At 50.1% G+C, this 16,838-nt stretch overlaps 1 protein-coding gene across 2 annotated transcripts; it reads right to left on the bottom strand.

Moving 5' to 3' along the window:
* Positions 1-417: 417 nt before the first annotated feature.
* Positions 418-15,202, bottom strand: TCEA2 (transcription elongation factor A2). 2 transcript variants are annotated; one of them, XM_027697348.1, is made up of 10 exons: positions 15,021-15,202; positions 12,330-12,392; positions 11,577-11,682; positions 10,401-10,491; positions 5,047-5,180; positions 4,588-4,644; positions 3,744-3,898; positions 3,249-3,395; positions 1,270-1,341; positions 418-721 (listed from the first exon to the last, which is right to left on the bottom strand). In XM_027697348.1, exons 1-10 carry the CDS (start codon positions 15,087-15,089, stop codon positions 713-715), a joined length of 903 nt encoding a protein of 300 aa, XP_027553149.1. In that variant the 5' UTR covers positions 15,090-15,202; the 3' UTR covers positions 418-712. The 2 variants fall into 2 exon arrangements, with proteins under 2 accessions (XP_027553149.1, XP_027553148.1); XM_027697347.1 differs by lacking the exon at positions 418-721 and having other exon boundaries at positions 1,225-1,341.
* Positions 15,203-16,838: the final 1,636 nt, after the last annotated feature.

Here is a 16,838-nt window from a genome sequence, read left to right as displayed (position 1 = left end):
TCCACAAATCAACAGTTTGGGGTGGTTTTTTTGTGGCTGGTGTCACCCTGCTTTCAGTCTCTTCAGGCAGCACATTCTCATCTTTGCCGCAGCCAATGCTGTTGGCCTTTAAAGGCTCAAGATGCCAAGGAATCACTGCAAAATCAAGAGAATGCTGCCAAGATGGAAAGCAGCATCTGATCTGTGCCCCAAAAGCTGTGTTCTGTCAACAGTACTGCCCACCCAGCCATGCCAGGGCTTGGCCCATGGTTGAGATTTGATGAGCTGACAGGAACAAGCCTTCACGCGCTGAGGATGTACCTACAAGTCACATCTCACTTTCTGGTGCTCCAGTCAGCCCTCATCCACCTGGACACAGACCATCTGTCAAGCTCCCATGCAGTTCCACACCACAAAAGCAAAGTGCTGCACACGCAGTTGAAATAAAAAGTCAGAAACTGACAAAAATGTTTAATATTAGTTTTGAAGAGGAGGTGACCGTACTCGCTTAGATGAGAAAATAACGACTGGGTGTGTTTAGTGAGCTCTCCTGCCAACCTGTCAGCCCAGGGCTGTGGCTCTCCGTGAGGCCCCCAGGCCTCCCCGCTGCTGCTCTCTCAGCACGTGACAATGCAAACTCACTGGGACACAAAACACAATTGCCGTGGGAGCTGGCGCGTGGAGGCTGCGCGCGGGTCTGCGCTTGGCTGCCGCTCTCGGGCCATGGCACATGTCAGCAGAACTGCAAGAGAAGGGAGTTTAAACCCCGGTTAGAAACCTCGCTGCCGAGGGGAGCTGTGGGTCGTGCTGCCTAGAAGAAGGTAAGGATCCAGGTGATGGGCTCGTTTCAGAAGCTGGCAAGGGCTCGGGGGTTCTCAGAAGCCAAAGGGAGCTCCCGTTTGAATCTCTCGGCTGTGGCTCTTTGGCACTTTGTAGTGGCACCATTTCTGCTCACCCCCAAGCTCTGTGCACAGCACGGAAGAGCAGTTTTGAAATCCTGAATGTCATCACCACCATCTCTCAGAGGGAGCATGGAAAGCACTGTGAAGCTGATCATGGAAGAAGGGATGTGATGAGGGAGCAGGGAATGTGGAAGTGAGACTTGACCCCAACTGGTCTGCAGAGATGGGATGAGCCCAGGAGCTCTTGCCTCTGTGCTGGAAGGGAAGATCACTCGCTAGAGCCAGTGAGAGTTTGGCAAACACCTCTGAGCAGCAGCCAAGTGCCTGCAGCAGGGTGGATGCAGCCCCCCAACACCCCTCAGTGCCAGTAATAGCCTTGGTGCGCTACCTTCCAGCGATTCCCACACTCGTTGCACACGACGAAGGTGGTCATGGGCTCATCAGAGCTGCGGGTCTGCACCTGGAGAAGACAGGAGAGAGGTGAGAGCCCAGCATCACACAGGCCCCTGGAGGGCACAGGGAGCTCTCCCCCTCCCTCTGGCCTCCAGGGATTCCTGCTGGGGTCACAAATTCAATGGGAGACCGAGGCTTGGAAAGGTAAAAGGAGCTTTCCTGTAAAACAAGTCTGGTTGTTGTGCTATACACGGATACACCTGTACGTACATCATGACCCCTCTCCAGCCTGACACTACCTGAGTGATGTGTTTTGGGGCAGCAGATTTCCCTCTCACTCTCTCTGCTGCCCATTCCTCGTGGGTGGATCCGGAGATGGATGTACCCACAGCCAATCCCTTCCCAAACTGTCCCCCAGGAAGGGACATGGCCAGCAGCGAGATGACAAAACCCTCAGCCCCAAGCATGTGCTCCACAGTCACACATAAAAAAAACACTCAAGCCATTCCCATTTGCAGACCAGTCCTACATCCTGGCCTCACAGGAACACACTCTGGGTTACCAGGTTCTGCACATTTCCAGTCTGGTTTGTATTTGAGCCATTAAGGAACTCCGATATTTAACCCAGATGTGATTGCTGCCTCTGACTGGCTCTTGCCAGAAACACATACTTTACTAAAAATCAGATTTTCATGGCATTTGAAAACCACAAGGCAGATCTACACTGAAAACACTGGCACTCCTGCACAAGTCAAGCAGCAGAACTGTGCCAAGGGGTAATTATGGTGATCTTTGTGTGTAATTACCCAATATGCAAGTCACAGTATTTGCATGATGCAAATTAAGCATTCTTGCAAGTATGCTGAAAAGCTAAATTCTGTAATTCCCCTCCAACATTAACACCTGCCTTCCAACGTGCTCATAACCACCAGTTCATCTACTTGGGACTTACAGCATCTCATCACCCACTGGTGATTTCACTGGAAAGCCAATAAAAATACAGAAACCCTCCAGATATTCCTATTTAGAAGACAACTGTTGTCTCCTGCCCCAATCCCAGGCAGCTGGACTCCACACAGGTGGAGACAGTCCTGTGTGCTGGCACAGCCCGGAGTGCTTCCAGCTGACTTACTGGGAGCACTGGCAGAGTGAGGCCTCTTGCCTGAGCCAGCCCATGGGATGCAAGGCTACTGCTGAGCCAAGGGAAACTCCCAGGTCAGCTCCCTGGATCTCCTCTGTGTTTGCATGTCAAGTCCAAGCATACACAGGAGTTTCTCTCGGCACTTGCACACGCAGTTCGTGCACACCCACTCAGTAGCAACCTCGTGGCTGCTGGTGCATTTTTGGGTATCTGCACATTCTAAGCCACTGACTCGCAGCAAAGGCACGTTTATCTCCTGATGCCTGGCACAAACATGGGAACTAAGAAGCACTGGTAATGCACAAGGCTTCCAGCAGCTGGCTGTAGAGAAGAAAAATCCTCTGCCTGCTCACATCACTGCTTCATGTATTCCTTGTTTCATCTGTTTCATGCTGCCTGATTTTAATTAAGTTGGGATTTGTCCAGCTGCAGGTTACCTACATTCTTAATTTGCACTTTCAATACCATCAACATGTCTGCCTTGGTTTCTGCAGTCTCTCCTCTACGCTCCCCATTCCTTTCTTGTCTGAATCCCAGCATTCCCAGCACGTGCTTTCGATGTAGAGCACTGCTGTACTTTTGAAAGGCTTCCTTATGGCTGCACAACTCCTGCTCTTGTAAAGATGAGCCAGAAAGACACAAGCTCCAAGGAAACATGTGCAAAAGCACATTTTAGAGAGCCTCAAGTGCACAAAAGGGCCCTCAAGCGTCCACCAGTGGCAACGTTTGTGCCTGCAGGGCCTGTCACAGAGCAGCACAAGCTGGTGACCATGACAGATCGTGTCCTGTGCAGAGGTCAGTGGTGTGCAGGCTGTAGGAGCAGGAAGACTAACCTGGGTGTAGGTGCAGTTCTTCTTCTTGCATTTCCCACAGGTGAAGAGGTCAGTCTGCGTCCCTCCTGTCTTGGCCATCTGATGTTCCCGGATTGCTTCTTTTGTCATGGCTTTCCTGATCTCTTTCAGCTCATTACTGGCCATTTCCTTTAAAAAAAAAAAAAAAAGGCAATAAAAAAATCACATCTGTCTAGTTTTACTACCACACCCACTACAGTGGAAGCAGCCAACAGGACAGGGTGGCCTGACAGAAGGGCATTAAGACACAAAGCCTTCATTCCTGGTTTCTGGTTCACACCCAGGCCCCAGTGATGACCTGAAGGCTCAACAGACTACTCTTCACACTGCAAAACCCACTGCTAGCTCGCTCCATGCACTCTGGCAGCAGCTACTGAGAAATCTGCAACCCTGGAAGCAGCCCAGCCCTTTGCCTCCAGCCAAACCTCAGGAACTTTTCCCTCCAAGAAGCAAACCCTGCTCCTCGGGCTTCCTCACCTCCGAGGTCATCACCGCGATCTGCTCGGGGGTGATGGCCCCACACAGCACATTCTTTTTCAGCTCAGGATTTTTGGAGTCCTTCAGGTTGGAGATGCGGCTCCTCACCCGGTTTTTGTATTTCATGTCGGTGTTCTTGACATCTTGGTAAATGCGTACAGGGCAGTCAAGGAGTCTGCAATCAACCCACAGGCCTCAAGCACCTCCCAGCCACCCATGAAGAGCAGGGAGTGTTGCCCACTGGCAGGACACAGATGAAGGTGCTGGGACCCAACAGCAGCATCTGCTCTGGGAGGTCAGTGCTGGAGTTGAGAACTGGTTTATGCCAGAGTCCAGGGGATTCCAGTTTGGGCTTTTTCACTGTGCTGGAAATAGTTATGCTCAGGTTCTTCAACCTGCTCTTTCTCCCAGCAAGGCAGCCACAAACCCCTTCACTGAGAGAGCCCAGCTGCACCTTCTACCCTACAGCCCCCAAACCGAGCAAACTCCTGGCTTATCTCACATGGACATGGAACTTGATCCTCATTGCTCCATCTTTTCCACTGCTTTTGTCTACATCAGCACACTCTCCTTAACAAGGAGCACAGGGAAGTTGCATGTATTTGGAAACAGAAAAGAGATCACTGATGGGAAGGTCAAACTAGGGATTACAGTACCTGAGCTCCCAGCACCACACTGGTGGTTCCCTAGTGACCCAGGACTCAGTCAAGCAGAGCTGGAACCAGACCCAGAACCCTGACAAGTTGCAGCAGAACATTTACACAGACTGTTTGTCCTTTAAGCACACAGATTTCACTCCTGGAGGCATGCAGGCCCTCGAGGAAGGGCTGTACAGTAAGGATATACTCTTCAATCTGGGCTGCTATGTGCTCGCAGTCGGCGCCGATGGCGATGTAGTCATCTGTAAGACAGGAGAAACAGGAGCTTCACTTTACAGCAATCGGACAAGAACTAGGAAGTGAAGCAAATCCCTGCACACCTCAAGATTAAACTTATGGCCAGACCACCCCCTGCTGCAGAGCAGAAGACCCCAGGTAACCCATGTTCTTAACACCCACTGTCTGACACACTGTCATGCCTCCAGCTCAAGCCAGATCCCTGTGCAAGTGTCTGAAAGAGCAGCCAGTTCAAAGAGGTGACCAGCGGCTAGACTGAGCTGTTGGCAATAATCCTTTGACAAGGCTGCTCCAGAATGGCATATTTTAGCTAAGCTGGCACTGACTTACATGCAGAAGTTTCTGTCAGAATGCTGCCAGGAGCTGTGAAGCACTTCAGGCAATGCAGGGCTCCCCACAGCACTTACCATCAGCCTGCAGAGCTGCTGTCAGCATCTCTCTGCATTTGTTGCGGACGGCGTCGCACGTGATTGGTGCCGGAGGGAAGGTGGTGATTTTGGGGGTGGTCGGAGTCTTCGGAGGCTCCTGCCTTTTGTTGGAGCTAAAAGAAAAACTTCACCTGTCAGAATGTCTCAGTTCGGGCCACTGAGAGCAGAGAGGGGAGCAGCAGGTATGTGGCCAAGCATCCTGTTGATCATAATACAGAACCAGTCAGAGGAACACAGCGCAAAGAGCTTTGCCCCAAATCAGCACAGAGCACAACACAGCAGACAACACCAGCAGCCCAGGCATGAGCTCTCCTGTGGACATGCTGGCTGCCAGCAGAGGTTTAGTCCATGAACAGCCCTGCCAACCATCTTGTGTTATTCAACATGTATCAGCTGCTGCACCACTGGCCATCAAGCGAAAATATTGGTGTTGGACACCACCAGTAAGTAACTCAAATACACTCAGACATCTGAGACCATCAGTGCTCTCTCAGTCTGGCAGCGTAGTGCAGACCCAGGGTACTTCTTTCCTCTCCGACTTTGCAGAGGTACACAAATGCCCTCAGCAGAAATCGAGCAGAAAGCACCACTAAAGTTAATCTCATTCTTTAGCACCAAGATTTCAGCAGCAGGAAAGAGAACAGCTAAATGAAAATGCACTCCAGCTCTCTGCAGCCAATAAGGAGTGCATCATGCTGCCTTCTGAGGCAGAAATCAGAAGCCAACACCAGCCCCTCCAGAAGAAGGAGCTGCTGTGCTAAGGAAAAGAAAGAAAAATAAAAAGAAAATGCCTCCTTCAGCTCTGATATTTAAAAAAAAACAAACAACAAAGCATAACACATAAAAGGACCTTCCTTTTTCCTGTAAGCTGAGCAAGACTGATTACTCATCTCACAGAAAAGCACCCCTACACGGCTCACACAGGTGCTGGGCTAGCACAGAACTAAGAAATACTGCTTTGCTCTCAAAAATAACTTCATTTCCACCTGCAAGCAATCATGGGCACAGGCAAGGGAATGCAAACACCTGCCTGCTGGGGCTGACTCAGTCGGGTCACCTGCCAGGGGAGCTGGATGGAGACCTGCCTGCACAATTAGCACATGATGTGGGCAGGCTGAGTCACTGCTGCAGGGTCTGCCTGCAGAGAAGGAGCTTCACTGAGCAGCTCAGCTGGGTGTGCACCCATAAAGCCTAACATCTGCACAGGGGGTTAGTCAGCCCTGCAAATATTGCTGGTAAAGGATTTGGGCTATTATGATTCACAGATGATTTTCTAGGCTTTGTTCTCCCCCTTAAATCTAAGCAGCAGAACAGCAATTTTTCATCAGCAGAGATTGCCCTGGCTTTGGTGACTGGGCTGTAAAATGCACTGTATTTATGGCCAATGCCTGGTAACGTTAATACACTAAAGAGACAAAGGGGAAAAAAAGAGAAACCTTGATATTTCAGCCATTCCATGCTGGCAATATCTCCTTGAAGATCCAAGTGGCTTGACAATTTTTGTTAAGCTGGGTCACTACTGCCAGTTTGTTGCCATCAAAAATAAATCTGTTATGAACAAGCACTTCCACTACGCTGTCCTGGAAGGGATTAGTCAGCCCACAGAAAAACAGTGCTAAGCTGGAAACCTTCCGATTTTGCTGCCACACAAACTGAGCCAGACAACTTCAGAGACTTATCCTGGGAGTTTCTGCAGCTAAGGTCATATCCAGTCTGGCTAAAATCCCACAGATCATCACTGGGGCTACTGGATTTCCACAGTTCAGAACCGGGTCAGGCCCTTTCCAGAAGCATCCACCAGTGAACCTTCAGCAAATTGTTCAGGTCACCAAAGCAGAGGATTAATTTCTTGCTCAGATGAAGGAGATGCACTCTTAAGAGGAAGATTATACTGTGAGCTTATTGTGTTTCTCTTTGACCAGTAGCTGAATAAAACCATTTTTTACCAGCTAGTTTTCCTGGTTGGCACTGCAGGAGCCTATTAAAGAACAGATCTGTGTCCAAACAGCTCAAAACATTCCACAGTATTTACACTGCAAATGTTAGAAAAAGAAGAAACAACTTAGCCTGTAAATAATCAATTAGATGATGATTTTCTCCCATTTGGGATGTAAAAATTGCCATCAGGTACTTTTGTGCTTAAGAAGCTACACACGGATCACAGGCAGCACCCATGGGGGTGTATACACTGAGCATACACAACTCAGGAATAACCCATCTGAAAATCACAGCTGCTCATGTTGCATAAAATAGTTTGGAAAAATGAGACTTCCCAAAGGACAAAGGCAAAAAAGCCTAGAAAACCTACCTACAATAAAAGGAAGGACTGAAGGAATTGGGGTGGTTTGTGGTAGGAAAATTTAAAGGAGACAATTCCTGAAATTCCTTACAAAATAAGATGGTAGGGAAAAAAGCCTCCATACTAGCTAAAGACAAAAGAACGTAAAAATGGTCTTAGCAGACAGGTTTGGATTGAGAACAAGTTTCAATCTGTAAAAGTGAGTTATGAATTGGAAATACTGCCAAGGGCAGCTGTGGAAATGCCTTGCTCTGAGGTTTTTTAGGGTTGTCAAAGAAGAGCTTAGAAAAAAGCCCATCAGGGACAGCTGGGACAGAGGCTGTGCTGTCCTGGGGAGGGGCAGCAGGAGAAGTTTCCCTGAGAGCTCTTCCAGATTTAAATTTTGCCTGTTTGTCTACAGACTAAGGACTCCCAGAGCAAAACACAGTGTGTGAACTTAGTGAACTCAGTGTGAACTCAGAACACTGACCTTCACCACATTCAGTCCTTAAAGCCAGGTCTCCAAACTAATACTTGCAGAGGTAATACCTGATTTTCAGGAAGGTTCTATCTGCAAATGCCATGGAATTAAATATTTAGATTTTTATTTCCTGGAGGTAGAAAAAAGCTAGTCAAGATGCATGGTAATCCCACTCCTGTTAGTTGATGAGGAGAGACACATTCGCCTACATACAGACATGTCATACATGCCCTGAGATGAGAGCTGAGCCCTCACAAACTAGATGAAACAGATTTCTCAGCCATTCCAAAGACATAAAATTATTTATTAAGGTTTAGAGGTTAGTTTATAAATAGAATAGTTGGGAAATAGAGCTCAAACACACCTAGAAGACTTATTTCAGGAAATCCTTGTGGTTCACACTGTTCCTGTTGAACAGGAGAAAGAGCTTGTAAATCTATCCAGGCAACAAAAGTTTATGCATAAAAAAAAGGCTGTGCTGGAACAAAATGGTGGCAAAGCAGCAGCCAGGGACTGCAAGCAGAACTCAGGGCTGCACTGGAAGAAAATCCCACAGAAAAGCTAAATTCAGGTCACAGTTCCAAAACCTCCTAGTAAAGGCAGTTTACAGAATCCTGGAAAAGAAAAAGCTGCTGCTGCCAGAGACAGAAACACTAGACACAGCCCATTAACGTGGACTGCTCTAAGGGTCTGAAATTCTACAGCACAACAGAATGTGCTTTGGATTAGAGCAATGCAGCATCTAAATTCACAGGTGCCAGCTCCACGCTGGCTGGCTCAGAGCCTTCAGGTCTTGCAGTGATAGCTCCAGTCACTACAGAGGGATTTCTACATCTGTGCTCCAGAAAGCAAGTTTCAGGCCAAGAGCTGCTCAAGTATTTCTCCCTGAGAGAAGAGGAAGGCCTGGCCAAAATCTATCAGAATAAATGGCTGAAATATCTGAATACAAGCTGATCTCTTTGGTGTCTTGACTGCAGCCTCAGCTGAACCAGCTATCACACACTGAGCAACCAGTCAGACTCCATCACAGCCTGTGCTTCAAAGAACAAAGACCCTTTGCTGCTAACAAATTATTATTTTTTTAAGGCAGACTAGTAGTTTATTTTGCAGGACTGGAGAATAAGCATTCCTGCCTCTGGAAATTGAGCCTGGCTCAACAGACTGACACCAGGAGTTGGCCGCTGCTCCTGGTCTATGCTACACTAATCCATTGGCTTCTGTTCATCCTTCACAGCCAAGGGGGGGCTTTGCCATTCAGAAGATGGAGGCTGAATACATGTAAAAAGCATCAAGGATTAAAAAAAAACAAACTGAAAACTGCAGTATCTGCAGCACATCAAGGCACAGGGGAAGATCAGCAGCACAAGCCATAAAACTCCACTCCACACACCCCATGACACATGACAAAGCAAGGAGGCAGTGGGGTTTTGCCTCTGTGCTAGAGCCAGGATTTCTGAGTGAAATCACACACAGATCCACACAGATCTGGACAGCCCTCGCTCCCATGCTGCACTGCATCACTAAACTCCATTCTGGCCATGGAGTCTCCCCAGTGCTTTCATTGCAATACTCAGCAACTCCTTTTTCCCATTTTACGGAAGCGAGATAACAAAAGATACCCAGTCAATTAAAGTCATGGAACTCAGCATCAACAGCCTCCTCCATCAACAGCTCTGTGTGGAGCTGCAAAGGCTCACCCAAAGTGCCAAGCCTTGAGAGAGCTCAGCAAAACAGAAAAAAGTCACAAGAAAGTGACCAACAAGGGCTGCAAACACGGAACATCCTGCAAAACAAAACAGCAGGACTATAGCCTGAATATTCTAAATCTTCTGTCAAACTTGGGAAATTGGCTAAATCACTTAGGAGCCAAATCTATGAAGCACACACCCTTCTAGGATCTGAGACTGAGAGATGACTCTGGAATAAAGCTTTAAATCCCATTTTCCCCCTCCCCTTTGATCACTCTCTTCACTCAGCGACTGCAGTCACAGGCAGTGGAAACAGGATGCAGCATTCAAGGCATGGCAAGGAGAAAAAGCCTGCAGCAGACCTGCCAGCTGGGGGGACATCAGCCTACAGGGAAAAGGGGACTTCTGCTGGGATTTTCAAGGACAAAGAAATGGCAGTTTTACTGTAGTAACATATCAATCAATCCCATCCATCACTTGAGACTGCAAAGGTCAAAAGTAATCTTCATTCTAAGGAGTTCAAACTTAGAAATAAGCAAAAATATATAAAAATGCAACATGAAAAAAGAACAGAGGAATGCTTTACTAATAGAGAAAAACAACACATAATCAAGAGTAAAAAAAAAAACATAAAAATAAGATGTGAATAAAATTTAAAAACTCACTAAAGCCACTGTATTTTGTAGATATATATTTCTGCATTACAGTTGATTGATAACATCACACAGATCAACCCTGAAGAAGAAACACTTCCAGTGTCTCTGATCAGGAATTTCACTACCCAAAACTCCCAACTCAGACACTTAAAAATAAAAATTGAAGTAAGGTGCCTTGAGAAAATTTAAATTCTGTAACAGTGTCATCTTTGGTTAAAGGGAAGCATTACCTCTGGTCTCTTGAGTTACCAGTCTCCTTGGAGGAAGATGTTGGCAAGGACAGGTTTTTCTTTTTCTCCTCACCTTTTTCCTCAGAAGCATCTACATTCAAAAGAAGAGTAGTGGGTTCAGAACTGGCCTTTGTGCTACAGCCCTGCATACACTCATCAGTGTCTTCACACTACCCAGTGTTGGCCTAAGGAAAGTTATTATTCTCCAAAAAGAACCAGGAGAAAGAACGCCTTTATGGCCTTCCCCACTTTGCAACAGATCCTTTTCTTGCCTCTAAGTAGAACCTAATTCAAACAAAAACTTTCCTCACCAAACTAGAGAGCCATCACCTTCCCTGCCTGGGAGATAAGCCTCCTCACAAGACATGCCTCATCACAAAAGTTTCTTTCAGAGACACACAGGCTGCTGAGCAGGGATTAGATCAAGTTCTCTCAAGCACCATGAAAAGCAGCATTTCCAGCCAAAACCTCCTGAAGGGCCAGTACAGGCTAGTCCTTCTGGGAGTACAGTTTTTCCTGATTCCCAAGTGCTGCTGAAAGCCAACAGCACAACCCTGGAGAGGACTGTCATGGCACTGTAGAACAAGTCTGACCCAGAGGTAAACTGTCTGAGCCTAATACACACCCAGCCTAATGTGGAGGTGACAGTCCAGCCAGGACAGGAAAGCAGTGCCTGTGACGCTCATCCAGCCTAGAAACAGGGAGCCCATCACTGTGAAAGCCTCCACAGCTGGAAACAGTCCATGTGAATTTATCTACAAGGTGGTAAACTCAGGTCCTTCTCCAACTCATCACCCAAAATGCAGTCCAGCATTCCCCTTTCCAAACTGTTGCACAAGGCTGACAGTACACTGTGTTAAGTGGGGTTGGAGGGTTCAGAGCACAGATATTGTTTCTACAAATAATGCTGCTAATTATTATATGGACAGGTACATGTTAATAGTCCTGAAGCTTTCAATGCTCTTTCAAGGATGAGCTGGCTAAAACAGAAGCTAAATCCAGAGGGATGCATGATAGGACACAAAACTTGAAAGACACGAGGGTGGAATTGTAAAGGCTGATTTGCTAGAATGTTTTATTCAGATCAGTAGATAAGTTCTTCCAAGAAACCCAGCCTCCCACTGAAGCAAGCTCCTTCACAAGCTGAATCTGATAGGAACACGCTGATTTCCTTACCTAGAAGTTTCTTCCAAGATTTGATGAGGGATTTGGCAAGAGATATCACTTCTTCATCTGTGCTCTGCTTCCTCAGTGCATTTACAGACATCCCAATGCGGGTAGACTGCAAGAGAACACTCGAATCAATCACTCCAGAACAGATTCACTGTTTGTTTCTAACTGAAATCTGAAATACTCATGACCAAGTCAAAGTCATGACCAAGATATGAGTATGCAAGGACTTGCAGAATGATTCTATGATCCTTACAACTTTGGAAGAGCAGGATGACACTCTCCAGCTTCTCAAACCTATCCAATCACCTGCAAATCCCTCCCCTACACACCTCTAAGTGACATTCAAGCTTAGAGTGAAAAACTCCAAGATGCATCTTAACCTCCAAATTGTAATTCTTTTCATACTTCCCCAGTGTCTCCTGAATATTACCATTACAAAGATCTGAACTTCTCCCAGGACTGCCCTTTGTTTGCTACTTTTATCCAGTATCTCCTCTTTTTGCAGCCTAAAAACAAGATTTGAGCAGTTACTCACATTTGTCTCATTACCTTTGCACAAGTTTCAGGCAGCACATGGTGACCCGGAGCTATTTAACTACCAGTCCAAAACCCAAGTTCAGCACTATTTTATTGGATTTAATGTTTATTTTGATGCTTTGCATGAGGCAAGAAGTGTGAGGAAATCTATTATTCAGACAACATGTTGAACTCACCCAGATGCAGACTTCAGCTTTTCACCCTACCTGTGCGACTCACCTGCAGCAAATCCAAAGTCATGGGCATACTCTTCAGTTCTTTCAGTAAATCCATTGCACCTTCCTGGAGAGAAAAAGAGAAACAGAATGAGTGTCTCAGCTTTTAGTAAACAAATGCAACAGCTTGGGAACAGACCCAGAAAGCTGAATTCAAAGGGAAAAACACCAACAAGCGTTCCCTGGAACATCAGAAAGCTTCCCGCTGGGATCGCCGTTCTGGACAGACAGTACATCCTACAACCTGAAAGCACCTGAATTATTGGAATGGGCAAAAGAGAAGAGGACTGGAGTGCTCTGGAGTGCTACAGGTCTTTGCTGGTGCATGGTACAACTGCAGCATTAGTTTATTACCCTTACCTGGCAAGCTGAACATTTTTAACACTGAGAAACACACTCTGAAGCAACACTGTCCCCTCAGCACAACCACTTGGCTGGCAGGAGTAATCCTATTCTCAAACTCACTATTTTTGAGGCCCTGAGAAAAGATAATAACTCACAATAACAATTTAGCATAGTTGCAAGAACTTCAGTCACCCATCTAAAGCTCAGAGCCAGAGCTAAAAGTATCCTCTTTCTACAGCATGAAACTCCATGTAGCTGTTTCCCAGTTTTCATGTTAATACCCCACTCTGCTCAGGACAGGAGCTGATACCAGGAGCAAAGCCATCAAGCTGTGATGCTGAAGAGCTGGCCACTTGAAAATTGTTCTACGAAGTTTCCTTATATCATCTCTGCACCCCAGAACTCAGGTCCAAAAAAAAAAATCTCACTAGGAATCTGTAGATACCTAAAATTGGCAGTCGCTCAGAGTCACTAGTGGTAGTCACTAGTCTCTCTCCAGCAGATCCCAGCCTGTCTCCATTCAGCTGGTTCTTTCCTCCCAACCCCCTTCCCTCAAACAAGGCTTCCAGTGTTCACATTTAGCAGCTCATTTACAACACAGACCACTCCAAGCCCAGTTGCAGCACAAGGCCTGCACAGCCCACAAATGAAGGGAAGCGAAGCCGCCCGCACTGACAGCCCTGCCCTCAGATCCCGTCCTCCCTATGCAGAAGGGCCATTTCCCACTCACCCCAGGAAGCAATCCAGCTGCAATCCACCCTACAGAACAGATGCCAAAACCAAAGCAGAGTCAAAGCTTTCAGCGTGCACACAAACAACTCACACTAGCACAAACCACACGTTACCGTACCCAGAACGACCAACTTCCCCCGTTCCTCCAACAGACTCCATTACATCCAGCCCTGAACACACAAAGCAACCGGGTGATTGCTGCCTCGGTTATCAGAAATGGGGCCGCTTGGCACAACGGCAGCAAATGAGGATCCACGAAAAAACTAGGGCAACAAACGGGTACTCCAGGAAACCGTCCTGCAGGAAGAGTTCTCAGATTAGCCCCCACACAGCGAACACGCTGAGGGTTCAGCGCCATCTCAAACGCCAGCCAGGAGGAAACGCTGCATAGCCCCGGTGTAAGAAGCTGCCTCTTCCCCAATGAAGCTGGAAGCAAATTCTGCAAAGCTGCTCCTTTCCTATTTCAACACTGGTGCTGAAAGCCTGCCACCAACAAGAACAGACATCCCAGGCTGTGCTTTAGCCCAAACACACCTCCCTGAGTTGTTACAGCAGTGACACAAGTGACAGCGCTCACTCGACCCACGGCTGGCAGGGCCAGTCCGGCATCCAAAACTTGATGTGATATCAGCACCGAGTATCCCACCACACGAATACCACATTCCTCTAATCCCTTCTGCTCTTCACCCATCACCTCCCACCCACCACAGCCCTCCCTGGCCCCAGAATCCCTCTCCCCCACCCCACAAACACAGATGTACAGCCCACTGCTGTCACAAACCCTTGTCATCTTCCTGCCTTAGCACTTGCACGATTCTGCTTGTGCTCCCACGAGCACTGACATAGCTCATTGAGCAGGGAAACACTGGCTATTGTCCCCCCAGGTGGTGACACCGGTCACAGCTCACCCTGTGAGACCCCCGAGTGCAGACAGCAGCTTGGCCAGCCTTCCACACTCCAGCGGCCACACGAGTGAGCAGAAGCGGTGCTGGCATGGGATGGGGATGCAGGAGGCAAATCTATCAGCATTGGGGTGTTCCCTGAGGACACACTGAAGCCTCAGGATCTCCCAGGGCGGATCCCCCTTCCCAAGGGCTCCCAAAGGAACAGGAGAGGAGGGCTGAGGATGCTCTCCTGGAGAACACCCTGCACGCAGCACAGGGTGAGCCCCGGGGTGCTGAGATGTGGGGCAGGGAGTGAGCGAGGCCTGGGATGGGGGGCACAGTGTGGGGACGGGGGGTTCCCAGAGCACCATAAGGGGAACAAGGAGCTGCCCCCCCAGTTACGGGCCGTGGGTGGATCCCACGCCTCCGCAATAGAAGGGGAAGGGAGAAGGAGAGCAGGTCTGGGGGAGGGATGCCCACCCTGATGGGGGTGAGCCTCTGCTCCAGCACGACAACGACGCGGGCGGCACTGAGAGACAGGCCCCCAAACGGGGGCTGGGGAAGGGGAGGACCCTCACAGCGGGCACTGAGGGAGAGGCCGGGGGTCCCTACAGCACGGCAGCGAGGAGGGAGCCCCGCGGAGAAGGGGCAGCCGCGACCGCCAGACAGAGCCCGGTGCAGGGGGCGGCTCCTCACCCCAACCGGGCTGCGGGGGCCCGGCCGCCGCCACTCACCGCGTTCTTCTTGGCCACCATCTTGTCCAGGCGCCTGGCGATGCGCACGATCTCGTCCTCCCCGCCCATCGCGCCGCTGCCCGGGGCCGGGGCCGGACGGGGGTCCGGGCGGGGGGAGCTGCGGCCGCCGCCCGGTGCCCACCCGAGCGCCCGGTGCCGCAGTCGGGGCGTGCGCGCGCGGGGCACGACGGGAGTTGTAGTCCTGGGGGAGCCAGCCCCGCCCTCTGTCTGCCGGAGCACCACCCGGCGGCGGGACTACATCTCCCAGCGCGCTCCGCGCCCGAGCCGCGCTGCCCCGCCCGGCCGCCGCGGGGCGCTGTGGGGGTGCAGTGCGCCCCGCGGAGGGGGCTCCGAGCGGGGCCGGGATCGAGCGACCCCCGGTCACCGCCCGCGGGGCTGTCCCGGGAAACAGCAGGAACAGCCTGTCCCAAACTGCTGGGGCGAGTCCAGAGGAGGCCACGGAGATGCTCCGAGGGCTGGAGCACCTCTGCTCTAGGGACAGGCTGGGAGCTGGGGCTGTTCAGCTTGGGGAAGAGAAGGCTCCAGGGAGACCTTAGAGCCACTTCCAGTGCCTAAAGGAGCTCCAGGAGAGCTGGAGGGGGACTTTGGACAGGCAGAGGGGAACGGCTTCACACTGACAGAGAGCAGGGTTAGATGGGATATTGGGAAGAAATTATTCTTCCCTGTGAGGGTGGTGAGGCCCTGGCACGGGTTGCCCAGAGAAGCTGTGGCTGCCTCGTCCCTGGAAGTGTCCAAGGCCAGGTTGGACGGGGCTTGGAGCAACCTGGGATAGTGGAAGGTGTCCCTGCCCGTGGCAGGGGGGTGGGAATGGGTGAGCTTTAAGATCCCTTCCAACTCAAACCATGCTGAGATTCCGTGACTGTCATCCGTGGCTGCACCGAGCCCCTGGAGCAGCGCTGGCCCCGCTCTCCGGATAATCCGAGGCGCTGGGCTGTGCCCCCCGTCAGACCCTGGGGACTGACCACCAGTTACCAGCGGGGCTGGCGGGGTGGCAAGGGGCTGGATGGTTTGGGGGGGCCCAGGCTGGACCCCCCTGTAGATGGCACTCGTACACTGTGCGAGGGCAGCACATGCCCCGGGAGCTGCTGTTGAGCGCTCTCGCTCCCTCCAGCTGGCGCCTGGCAGAGGGAAAACTCCCATGCCTCCTCCTGCACATCCGCCTTCACAGCCCTCACCAAGAACCGATGTTTCAGAGAGAGCCCTGACTGTGCTGGTAAAGAGCAGCCGTGTCCTGCCCCGGCGGGGCTGCAGATCATGTGAAAGCACGGGGATGTGCTACGCGTGGCCTCGGGCTGCACAATTAGGTCTTGGGAACCAGAATTCACAGTTCTCTGCTCCAACCCATGCTCTGTCCTGGGGCAGCAGAGTCACTTGAGGGCAGAATCATAGAATCACAGAATCGTTAGCATTGGAAGGGACCTCTGGAGATCATCCAGTCCAACCTGGCAAAGGCAGTGTCACCTGGGGCAAGTGATGCAGGAACACATCCAGGTGGGTTTTGAATATCTCCAGAGAGGGAAGGATTGAACAGATCAGTGCTAAAGCTCTGCTAGGTGGCTGTCCCCCAAATCTGCCCATTAGGTACCTACAGCTGCCAGCTTGCTGTTCTTTGTGGCAGCTCGCATGGAGCTGGACAGACCTCTGGGATCCCCTTGAGCAAGAGCTGCTCCCTGGATATGTGAGACGGTTCAGTCCATCCCCAGAACAGCAGAGTGTCCCCAGACCAAACCTGAGCTTCAGACCCTCTCCCTGGCATGACACTCTGAGCTACCTTGAAACTTCTTGGCTTGTCCCCAT

Source organism: Neopelma chrysocephalum, unplaced genomic scaffold (assembly GCF_003984885.1).
Source record: "Neopelma chrysocephalum unplaced genomic scaffold, ASM398488v2 Primary Assembly neopelma1_119, whole genome shotgun sequence".
Taxonomy (NCBI): Eukaryota; Metazoa; Chordata; class Aves; order Passeriformes; family Pipridae; genus Neopelma; species Neopelma chrysocephalum.
This window is presented reverse-complemented; position numbering and strand designations above follow the sequence as displayed.

Excerpts from the sequence above, each read along its gene's own strand:
- TCEA2 (XM_027697347.1), bottom strand. The coding sequence starts at position 15,089 with ATGGGCGGGGAGGACGAGATCGTGCGCATCGCCAGGCGCCTGGACAAG. Across the intron at positions 12,393-15,020 it reads TGGTGGCCAAGAAGAACGCG|GAAGGTGCAATGGATTTACT; the intron begins GTGAGTGGCGGC and ends TTTTCTCTCCAG. Across the intron at positions 4,645-5,046 it reads AGCAGCTCTGCAGGCTGATG|ATGACTACATCGCCATCGGC; the intron begins GTAAGTGCTGTG and ends CCTGTCTTACAG.